General features: G+C 45.0%; 1 protein-coding gene across 1 annotated transcript; it reads right to left on the reverse strand.

Moving 5' to 3' along the window:
- Positions 1–482: 482 nt before the first annotated feature.
- Positions 483–9,501, reverse strand: LOC124649044 (probable periplasmic serine endoprotease DegP-like). Its single transcript, XM_047188726.1, has 10 exons — positions 9,356–9,501; positions 8,607–8,759; positions 8,371–8,525; positions 7,139–7,414; positions 6,883–7,010; positions 5,295–5,412; positions 5,105–5,197; positions 4,929–4,997; positions 4,737–4,827; positions 483–738 (listed from the first exon to the last, which is right to left on the reverse strand). Exons 1-10 carry the CDS (start codon positions 9,426–9,428, stop codon positions 677–679), a joined length of 1,218 nt encoding a protein of 405 aa, XP_047044682.1. The 5' UTR covers positions 9,429–9,501; the 3' UTR covers positions 483–676.
- Positions 9,502–12,117: the final 2,616 nt, after the last annotated feature.

Here is a 12,117-nt window from a genome sequence, read left to right on the forward strand (position 1 = left end):
TTCTATGATTCACTCAGGTCGGCACCAATACTAACGGTGCGCACTGGATAAGCCGGATCCAGCACAATGTCCTTTGTCTCTTTCGGTGGCTTGAAAGTCGTTCCGCCAAGCTGACCGCTCATTGCCGCTAAGTTCAGCTAGGATGACTGAGCCAACGCGACAATAGTTTGAATTCTCCTTTTCTCCTCCGCTATGACCAGCTATTTGACCAGATTTGATCCGGCAGAAGCAGTTTTCAGTAACACTTTGTAATTGCCCACCACGGTTATGATACCGTTAGGTGCCGGCATCTTCATTTTCAGGTAGGTTGTATGAGTTGAGGCCATGAACTTAGCCAATGCCGGCCTCCCAAGCAGAGCATGGTAAGGGCCCTCCAGATCCACCACTTCGAACAGAATGTTTTCGACACAGCAATTATTTTGGTTGCTGAACAGCACATCAACCCGAACTTGCCCATTGGCGAACAGGACAATCCCGGGACTTTGCCCATGTGCAGAGTCATGGGGAGCTCACATGACAAGTTGCCATATTCATGCAAAAGGAATGCGACATTTAGCAGAAACTTGGAGGTTCCACACTCGTCCTTCACCAAAACCATGTCTGCCCTGAACTCCCTAAATTCATCATTAGCATGTGACGAAGCGATTCGGTATCGCATGGTGTCTCCCTCAAGCCCTCAAGTCTGCATCGATCCTGGTGTTCCAGTGGGCCCACTTGGTGATCCAAAAGGATAACGAGCTGCACAAAGAAAGACGCCTCAGTTAAGGAATATAACTTTATAACACACTGAACTACTAAAGGGAGCATTACGTAAAAAAAAGGGAGCATTACATATTTGCCATTAGTCTCTCCCTCTAACTTGCAACATTTTATGCCATTGTTTTTGTTCAGTTTGCGCATTCATAATCATTTGCAGGTTAAGGGAAACACCCCAACCATTATATTTGATCTAGTGCTCGAACCAGTGAGAAGCTACAAGAAAATTGACCAAAGGTAAATGATTGCAACCAAGAAATCTAAAGGACATAAAATTTTCTGTCTGTGGCCATATACAGAGAAAGTGCAAAGAGTCAGCTGACCAAGAATTTTCAGAAGATGAACAAACTGCTCCCTTTATTGGTGAGAGCACTGTAGGTACTCTTCATATACTTAAAAAGTTATTTGTTCAGATTTTGTAAATTCGTTGTTCTTATGTAAACCTAATGAACTTAGGCTGGTGCATTTATTTTGATTTCTAGAACTGATGCGGCTCCAGAAAGAGCCGTGTAAGAAGTAGTGGCAGAAAGTCAAAGGAAAAGATCTGTAGTTTGCCAAGTAACAAGACCTCTTACACCAAGCTAGCCACAAACGTCACCCTATGGTCAGATTGCGACAGCATCTGCAGCAGATACTATTGTGGTTTCAGACTTGTATTGACTAAGCCTGTGCATGGTTTGGTTCCAAACCGGCCAACCCGCCGACCCAACCCAAATCAAACCAGTTTCACGGTTTGCCCATTAGATGGTTGGGCGTTGCTACCTAGCGGCCCCGCACATGCGGAGTCCTGTGCGATGGCCCATTAGTAGGCTAAGCACGGCCCGGGCAACGCGCCTAATACAAAGGATGTCAGCTTGCGCGTAAGTTGCATTCACATATCCCGACAACAGCTGACAGCTAAATGTAGTAACAAAAAGCAACTATCTAGACTAGCTAGCTACACTGTGTTTTTTTTAATCTAGCCAAACTTACTGATAATCCTACCAATTTTTTGAAAATAAACATAGGTTTTCAATACGGCTAGTCGTGACTAGATTTGAGGCACTAGATTTGAGGCACTAGATTTTTTGGAACCCACTAGGATTATTGTTTTGAGGCACTTACTAGTAGCTACTAAATCATTTTAAAGGCAGGTACTACACTTCCGATTTGGCCAATTTAACTGCCAGATTTTTCTCATCGCTTACCCGATTCTGACTATCTAGCTACCAGCTATTAGGCTCCGTGATTCACCTGCCATATTAATCTGGACACTTGCCAGGTTCTGATCAAATAGCTACCGGATTCTTTCGAAGGCAACTACTAGGCTTTCCGATTCAGCTACCATATTGTTTCAAACACTTTTCAGGTTCTGATAACCTAGCTATTAGATTCTGAGCATTTCAACAACCAAATTAATTTGAACGCTTACCAGGTTCTGATCGAATAGCTACCAGATTCTTTTGAAGGAAACTACTAGGATCTCCGATTCAGCTACAATATTGTTCTAAACAATTTTCAGGCTGCGACTACCTAGCTATTAGGTTCTTACAGTTTCAACAACCAAATTATTCTGAGCACTTGCCAAGTTCTGATAGCTAGCTACCTGATTCTTTTGAACGAAGATTCCTCAACTACATTATTTTAGAAAGAGCTACTCACATCGCCAATTAGTTTATAGCGGAGGGAGTACAAGGTTTTTTCAGATAGCCTATCAAATTATTTATGAAAAACATTCCAGATTGCTTAGAAACCACTGTAATGCTTTTTATATGCATGCCTATATTATTCATCTTCAGGGGATAACATGGGTATTATATCAAGACAACTTCATTTTAGAAGCAAATCGTGTAGAGCGCGCCGCTCTAAAACAAAAACAAAACAAAAAAAACGGCGCCATACAACTTAGCAGCAGAAATGTAACTATATTTGTAAGACCAACCGCAGACTTCACTGTAGCAAACAGTTTGCATGTGCGCTGTAGCAAACAGTTCAAGCTAACATGTTCCGAGTTCCGATGGAGTGCTACGAGTATTATTTTTAAGCCACACAGGAATGCAGGTGTGCACGCTTACGAGATTGCTCATTTGATCTAGCGCGCCGCCGCATGGAACGATGCGACGTGCCGCGCCTGTAACTAGATTTTCCCTAGATGGTTTTAAGCCGGGTTGAAACCGTGGAACCTGCGTGCTACACGTACTAGTCAAACAGAGCAGAGCTCACGCCGCCGGCGAACAAGCAGCGACGCTGTAGTGTTTGAAGGAGAGAACTCACGCCCCAGAGAGCAAGCAGTAGAACTAGTTACCGTCCTTGCAGTGGTCGTACCGCAGGCGAGCAAGCAGCGGTACCAATGAGCTACAGCCTGCAGCACTCACGCCACCAGCGAGCAAGCAGCAGAATGGGTGAGTCCTCTGGCCGTCAGCGAGGTAGATTAATCTGGTGGTTCTCTTGGCCATTTGCTAGGTCGAGCCTCGCCGCGACGGCCAGCGGGTGAAATCGGAGCGGATACTGTCGAATATTACGTAGTAAAAAAAGGACGTACCCAGTGCTAAGAGCTCCCACACTGTGTGGGGTCTGGGAAAGGTGTTAGTGGCAAGCCTTACCCTCACGAAGTGCAATGTGAGGAGACCGCGACTCGAATGCTACGTAGTAGTGAAACCATATTCGTATCCATATTTTTACAGATAGGGAATCGGGGCGGATAGTGTGCGGATACGAATAGGGAATCGGAGCCTATCGATTACGAATACGGACCGAATGCGGGGCGAATACGGTTTGGTTGCGGATAAGCATTTTTCAGATCTCTCTTTGAAAATAAAAATAGGACTGACTAGTGGAGTAAAACTAGCTTGTAAAAATTCTTCTATAAATCGGGCATAGATGCTACTAGCGCCCAGCTGGGGCTATGACATTAGAAGGAGCTAGCAGACAGCGGTACAGGCTAGGGGAATTGAAGGAGGGTAGGCTTACGACATTAGGGTATATATAACAAGGTCGCCAGTTATTGGCTGGGCTGCAATTTTATATATTGGTGGGCGTAAGATTTGATTTATTAGTTGCCGGATATTTTGCCAGATATTGGCCGGATATAACCGTGAAATATGATATATCTTCGGATACGGATAGATATTAGTAAAACCATATCCTTTTCCATATCCGCTTACTACTAGCTGTATCCGTGACCGTATCCGTCAGCTATCCGACCGTTCGCCTTACGTAAGCCTCCGGTCGGTTGGTCGGAAATAATCTGTTCCATTTTCACCCCTACTGGCACCGCCATTTATACTTCAAACGGTTTCAGCCAGTGCAAACCGCCGAAACCAGCTAATTACGGACTGAGTTGGTTTCACACCAAAAACCAGCTTAAACCGTATATGCACAGGGGTAATGACAAGTGTGCAGTCCTACTGCTTTTGAAATTGGCAATTATTCAGTCCTGACACTTTTTGGAAAGACCTAATGCTTATTTATTTTCTAGAATCTGTAATGCTTTCACTGTTTGATAGCTGCTATTTCTTAGATAGTTTTGTGTCATGGCCAAGGGACCTACTTTTTTTTAGAGAAATATAAGAGATAATTTTTTGCTATTTTTGTGAGGTCTAAAATCTTACTATTTACGATAAAATTGCATTTTAGAGATATTTACGCGAGAGTAATACAACCTGACATGCAAAAGCTTTAAGTTTGCATCTGTGTTGCAAAATAATACTGCACTTGGCAAATTCTCAGATCGTCAATAGCCCAAAATGCTCAATGTTTCCGTCTACCCTGGTATCACATAGTGCCTGGGGCAGGGTCTAACTAGCGCTGACCAACATGGGTGGCAAAAACAAAGGATGCTTGTTTTGGTCTTTTTTTCTCTTTTCTAGGCACTGAACTTTGAACTTCATAGATAGAGAAATGGAAAATGTGTAGCAAAAGGTAATGGCAAATGTGTGAAAGTTTATTTACAAAAAGTAATGTAAGTCCTTGAAGATAATAGTCCGATAAATGACGCATACCTCCTTTGGCAACAACTTCACCTTCATCAGACACATTTACAGTTAATGTTCTGTTTCTCCAGAGAGACTTGCGTATGTGAAATACCCAAAGCTAGAAAGGTAAAATCATATATTTGTTAGTGCCAACATTTTTCTGATCGTAATTTTCTTATAAAGGCATGAACTGTAGGAATAAAGCATAAAATTAACTACCTCAACATACACTTTAGAATTAAGGTTGCCACTCTCATCCTCGCATATGCCGAGCAACAAATTCTCTAACTGACAACAGCGACAACAAATTATGTAAGCCAATAACATACAGACTAGAATGTATTGTGTATTATTTTCATATTACTTCAAACCTAATAAATCCATACTACATCTACCTCAACTGTAGTAGAGATGTGTTTTCCATTAACACATCTGATAACATCACCGTCTCGTATTCCAAGTTTTTCAGCGAGAGAGCCTTCTGACACCTAAAACTCGTAATAACCACTCAATATGCATGATAGATGAACACTCACAAGAAAGCTAACCGGAGTCTAGTAATAAACAGCATACACATGCATATACCTCTTTAACAATGAGGCCATCATCAACATTGCACATGTACAATATATTCTCAGCAAGGGCAATGTCTACAAACTTCATTGACCAAAACTTCATTCCAAGGTGAGGCCGAGGGATGCACCTACACCAAAAAAATCATCCAGTATACACTACAAATGAGTAAACATGAGCTCAACAAAATTTATATCTACTGTATCAAAAAAATAACAATACTATACCAAAATTATCTTTTTGCCCTGCTAGACAAAATATTTTTATTAGCAAATAGTGTTTCTCTGGCCATAAGTTCATGTTGATCTAAGCTACACCAGGTAAAGGGTATTCCCTAACAACTTCAAAGAAATCAAAGTGGAAAACTCAATTGGAGAGTAATAAACTAAAGAACTAAGTTTGTGCGAATTGGCTTTGATCGAGTGTTGTGAACATTGATTCACAAGAGAACTGCCATACCGAAGAAACACAGAATGTCAACGAGGGATTGGTAAACATAGGTCTAGATGAGAGATTAACTTCGGGGAGATTAGATTGATTCTTCTTGCTTCTCTAACATGGATACAGGACATCCTTACATGCTAGATGCTTAGGCCCTTCACGGCTTTATCTTTTCTAACATGATATGTATACTTAAGCAATTAGACTCCTTCAATACTAAAGATCCTAGTGCAGTAAGGACTCCCGGCCTCTCAATGTTGGACTCTCTGCTGGTAGTTCACACTCCACAACATCAAGAATAGACTGGAATTAGATAGCCTTTGATGAAGCTATGAATCACCACCAAGGTTTTCGATTCGCCGGCTAATCACTGGTTAGTCACCGACTAATCACCTAGTCGCTGTAGGGAGGGTGGCTTCTGGCTAGCTGCAGCAACTTGACTAGAGGAGAAAGTCACGCAACTCAAAGGCTAGCCAGCAACTAATCTCCGACTAATCAGTGACTATGAGCCCACCATACTCGCGGCCAGAATTTTGGTTTAGGACACCACCGGCCATCGATCTACTTTGCTGAAGGTGTCACGTGAGGGAAAGAAGAAAGCATGGGGAAGGGAGAGAAGGATGTCGCAGTGGCAGCTATTGCGAAACAGAGCATTGTCCCACTGGCCACTTGCCTCCTTCTAGTTGGAATGAACGGCATAGATTGCTTGGAGAAGTATGGATGCACTGGATTGCTTAAAGAAAGCTAGAGTTTTTTATTGGGCCTTCATGGGCCAGCTATGCCCATACTTATCAACAAGGAGTCTGTCTTCTTCTTGGAGCTCATCTGTAGCTTAGCTTCTGGTTACCTCGTCTCCTTCAAGCTGATCTACCACTACAACTCCATCTTCGACCATCCCTGCTGCCACGACATCTCCCTCTCCTCTCATCCTCTACCGTAAAAAGTAAAAACAACTGACTAGTTGGGGCAACTTTGGGCGATTAGTCCCAACTAGTCAGTCACCAACTAATCTAACTAGTCTTTTAGCCAACTGGTGGGCGACTCGACTTGACTTGGCGAATAAAAAACTGAGGAGTTCAACTTCCAACAACAAGCAAAAATAGTAAATAAGAATATTTTAGTGGCGGTACAACAGAACTAAAGGAAAAAAAGAACGTACTGAAATTTCCTCCATAGCTGCAAGCACTTGACTAAAATGGAAGATGGCATAAATGACCCTCTCGTGTTGCCATTGACCATTCCCACAATTTTTCCATCAAAGTCAATGAGTGGCCCTCCCTTGCCATACTAGAAAATTGTATTGGAAACATTCAGACACAATAACGGCAATTGACAAAAATATAACCTCAAAATAACATTGCCAAAAATAGCAGGATAATGAACAATTCAGTCTCAAGATAAAATACAGTTTGTACCTTAGCATGTAGATCTGCACCATCTACATGCATATAGTGATATCTCTGAAGCAAGTTTGGTTTCGAGTTTTTCACCACACCATGGCTTATCCGTAGAAACGAACTCTCATCTCTTCCAAGCTCAAAAACTTTGTCAGCGTGTTTCACACCATCATTGTAAAGCAGTATATGGACAGGCTGATCTACTTTAACACCGAAAAAGGCCAAATCATAGTGCTTCTGAAGATACTGCAGGTGGGCCTTTTCGGTGGTGTTACCCCGCAGGTGAACAAGAACCTATAAACAGTGCAAAATGCAAGATTTATGTGTTTCTAAAAATTACAACATAAACTACCAAATTTGCAGCTAGTTTATCATACAGCAATGACAGAGGTAGAACTTATCCTTTTATTTATGCTTCTAAGAACACACACAATGCACACACATAGCAGATGATTACTTGCATCCCAACTCCTAGGCCTACCCCAACTTGCTTGGGAAAAAGGCTTTGATGTTGTTGTTGCATTTAAGTAACTAATTAACTTCAGTTGGTTGGGAATGCATTTCCTCCTAATAGACCATGATACATATAAAATATGTGATTGAACTCTATCAATTAGGAAATATTGAGATGTTCATATCTATACATATCAGAACAAATATGTGAGCAAAGTCTATCAAATAGGAAATACTGAGATGTTCACATCCTGCTTGATTATGATAACCCCTTCGTGTCCAGCCAATTTTTCCCTAGTGTTTGGCTAACCAGAACATTTCTTCCTTTGTGGTTATTCTTCCACAAAAGGTTATAAATAAGTTCACTGCCGCACAATTCAGCAACCGCTAATTAAACCCTAACCACTGAGAGCACCAGTCAACTAGCATTATTCTGAAGGATAAAACATTCAAAAGCAGCCAGTTCCTGGTGGTTAATTTGACAATTCAGAAGGGACATTCAAATGTCAAACTATTTAGCCAGCTAAGAAAGAGCAAAATAAAACTGGGTATTTGTTATCAAATCATGGAAGTCACATGTTATTTCTAGTAGTCTTAGAAGGGAACTGTTACGTTTGCATTGTTGATGTCCTGAGGGAGCAGCTACCAAACATCTTCCGTGTTTCCTTCCTTAAGCAAATATGAACCACAAACCCCCCAAGTTTAACAGTTTGCATGGGATGTATTGTTGAGAAATAATAGCAGAATATAAATAACTTTTGCGCTGGACCAAAGTTAAAATATTCTTAAGAACTCACCTCAGCATCAATATCATACTTTTCTTGTCCTAACCAGGCGTTCATGGACGACGACTTGGTGCAAATTAAACGTGATGTTGTCAAAACCGTGCCAATCTTATTCTTCTCATCCCAATGAACCCAGAAACCACAACATCGTGCTAGCGGCTTACCATCTACAAATTCTGAAAATGTCAGCAAAAAAGTATGTCTCTATGATGCTAGCAAATAAAGGGCCAAGGTATCATTGTTATTACCAATAGTGGATGTAAGTCCAACCACAGATTGAGCAGCATAAAGCACCGCCTTTCTTGCAGGTTCACGGTCAGGGACCAAATTTGGATCATCAAGCACGCACTTGAAACCTCTAATCATGAGTGTATTAAGCGTGGGCCATGCCCTGCGGCGAGCTAGAAGAAAATAAACATATAAAGTAAACTCCACTACCCAAACATATTATATGACTTTTGCGGTATTAGGAAGATGATATGTCGTCATCTAAGGAGGGGAATTGATACTTCAAGGATACACCACTACACTAACTCGAATCTCAAGATATGTGGCACATGTCACCAACAACACATCCTAAAACTCAGACATAGTGGAGTTGCATATACTAAATATTGCAAGACCATATGTTAAAATAAACTACTCCCACCGGCCCAAATTAATTGACGCAGCTCAGCACCATGGTGGTAAAGGCCATAATTCCAGAGAAGTCATTTCCGCATGGCATAGAAGGGGAGATCATAAGCGCCTATACCGTAAAATCGATTTTGGATGGAATCAAAAAGACATCTGGTAGGATCACAACCATAGAATACGACCCAAAATCGGAATGCATAAATTTGTCTCATGCACTATGAGAATGATTACAACAGATATATTTTACACCGCTATAATTGGAGATGCTATTGTTTCTAGGACAGAAGTTCTGGTTCTTGTATCCTTGGTACTAAATGGTGTGCACGATAATAAAGGAAGCGAGAGGGCTTGAAGAACAAACCTAGCTTTGCCTTGATATCGCCTTGCGCTTTCTTAATTGTTTCCCATACACTTTCGTCGAGATCATCATACATCTCATCCGGTACGTGGAGCTCGCAAAGTGGGGAGCTTCCTGCTGACGAGACCTCCTCCTCCTCCCTTTCCTCATCCTTCTCCTCCTCCTCCTCCATTTCCTCTTCCTTCTCCTCCTCCTCCCTGGTCCTCTTGCGTTTGTTCGATCTCTGGTTCCCAGCCGCCCTCCCCTTCCTCTTCCTTCTTTGTGCCGATTGGGAGCCCGAGGATTGGGGCCGCGTACGCACAAGCGCCATGGACCGAGCCGTCGTCGCGCGCATGGCGGCGCCGGTGGAGCTGCGGCCACGGCGGGGCGCAGAGGCTCTGGACCCCGACGCCACTCCCTCTTGAGCGGCGGCGCCGGTGGAGCTGCGACCGCGTCGGGGCGCAGGGGCTCTGGACCCCGACGCCTCTCCCTCTTGAGTGGCGGCGAGCGGCATTGTTGACCTAGCGAGGAGCGGGTCGGGGCCGGAAGCACGCCGTCGACCCCTCACGATCGCCGGGACGCTCGCGCGCCGCTGCGTCGGAAAGGTTGGGGAACTGAAATTTGGGTGAGCAAACCCTTATTTACCTGATCAAACCCACGGGTCCTTGGGGAATTTGATCTTTGCCCAACTTACATAGTTACATGGACTTTTCACGAAATGCCCCCTTTATTTCGTCGTAGATGATTACTTCGACCTTTGATCTTTTTTTCGCGAAAACGCAAAAGCATTGTGTTTCGATGCATTGATAGAAAAGAAGGTTATATGTACAAGTTCCCTAGAGGACACACCCCGCCATACAACTCAACCCAAGAAAAACTAGTCTAGGGGAGGAGCTGACGGACACCCCGGCTCCGCGTCCGCCCATAGCCGCGCATCGGACCTAATGTCGTTGAATAGGGACGTCACCGAAGGCCGCGCATTGTCGAAGACCGCCGCATTTCGGTGTTTCCAAATCCACCACGCCGTAAGCATGATAACCGACGAAGTTCCTTTGCGCGGTTGGCGGGGGCGGTCCGCAAAGCTCGCGACCACCACTCCGCGAAGTCACCCTCCACCGTGGGAGGACTCGAGGTGGATCGGATCCACGAGAGGACCTCAAACCACACCATCCTGGAGAAAGAGCACCCGGTGAGCGGGTGCGCCATGGTCTCCACGGCCGATCGCACGGCGGGCATGTAGGCGCATGCGGTAAGCCCCGCCTCGCCAGCCTCTCACCCGTCCAGTATCTGTCCATGCAGGCCAGCCATATGAAGAACTTCACCCTTGGCGGCGCCCAAGATTTCCAATTCAGCCTCCAAGACCCCGACGTGATAGCCCCCTAGAAGAGGGCGTCATAGCAGGATCGAGCACTGTATCGGCCATCCGTCGTCCAGCGCCAGACCATCCTATCATGTTCCGCTGAAAGTTGCACATCACGAAGCCTACCCCATAGCTGCACGTATTGCCAAAGTGCGAGCGCACTTGGCGCGCCTACTATGTCGGGGATCCAGGTTCGATCAATCAGCGCCTCCCGAACCGTGCGCGCCTTCCGGCGGCGCTTAGGGACCAGCGCATACACCTCCGGCGCCATCTCCTTGATGGATCTGCCATCCATCCATTTGTCCTCCCAAAAGAGGGTGGACTCTCCATCGCCTACCTCCATCGTAGTGGAGGCCGTGAAGACGTCGAGCTCCATCTTAGAGAACTGCATATCGAGCCCACGCCATGGTCGCGTGGGGTCGGTACGCATCCTCCAGATCCAGCGCACTGCTACGTCCCAAACGTATCTATAATTTCTTATGTTCCATGCTACTTTTATGATGATACTCACATGTTTTATACATATTATATGTTGTTATTACGCATTTTCCGGCACTAACCTATTGACGAGATGCTGAAGAGCCAGTTGTTGTTTTCTGCTGTTTTTGGTTTCAGAAATCCTAGTAAGGAAATATTCTCGGAATTGGACGAAATCAACGCCCAGGGTCCTATTTTTGCACGAAGCTTCCAGAAGACCGGAGGGGAGACGAAGTGGGGCCACGGGCCGCCGCCACACTAGGGAGACGCGGCCTAGAGGGGGCCCGCGTGGCCCTAGCGTGTGATACGTCCAAAACGTATCTACTTTCCCGAACACTTTTGCTATTGTTTGGCCCCTAATTTGTGTATTTTGGATGCAACTAACACGAACTAACGCTGTTTTCAGCAGAACTGCTCTGGTGTCTCGTTTTTGTGCAGAAATCCAACTTTCGGGAAAAACCTCGGAATTTATGCAGAAGGCCCTATTTTCCCAGGAAACTAACGGAGCCAGAAGGGCAATTGAGGTGGAGGCCCGAGGGCCCCACACCATAGGGCGGCGCGGCCCAGGGGGGGCCCGCGCGGCCCTGTGGTGTGGCCCCCTCGGCCAGCCTCCGACGCCCTCCTTCGGACTACTTATTCGCCTCGACCTAAAAACGCCAAAAGGGAAGTCGAAGTCGCCAGAAACCCTCCAGAACGCCGCCACATCGCGAAACTCCGTCGCGGGAGCCAGAAGTCTCCGTTCTGGCACTCCGCCGGGACGGGGAATTGGAGGAGATCATCACCGCCATCACCGCCAACGCCTCTCCATCAACCAGCAATGTTTCCCCCATCCATGTGTGAGTAATTCCCCCGCTGTAGGCCGAAGGGGATGGTAGGGATTGGATGAGATTGGTCATGTAATAGCATAAGATTGTTAGGGCATAGTGCCTAGTGTCCGTAATTGGTACTT

This window comes from Lolium rigidum, chromosome 4 (assembly GCF_022539505.1).
Source record: "Lolium rigidum isolate FL_2022 chromosome 4, APGP_CSIRO_Lrig_0.1, whole genome shotgun sequence".
In the NCBI taxonomy this organism is placed as follows: Eukaryota; Viridiplantae; Streptophyta; class Magnoliopsida; order Poales; family Poaceae; genus Lolium; species Lolium rigidum.

Bases quoted from the DNA above. Each gene is read 5' to 3' on its own strand.
- LOC124649044 (XM_047188726.1), bottom strand. From the start codon at position 9,428: ATGTATGATGATCTCGACGAAAGTGTATGGGAAACAATTAAGAAAGCG. The intron at 8,760-9,355 runs GTTTGTTCTTCA...ATTTTCTTCTAG, and splicing joins CGATATCAAGGCAAAGCTAG to CTCGCCGCAGGGCATGGCCC. The intron at 7,415-8,370 runs GTGAGTTCTTAA...CACTGTTTATAG, and splicing joins AGTATGATATTGATGCTGAG to GTTCTTGTTCACCTGCGGGG.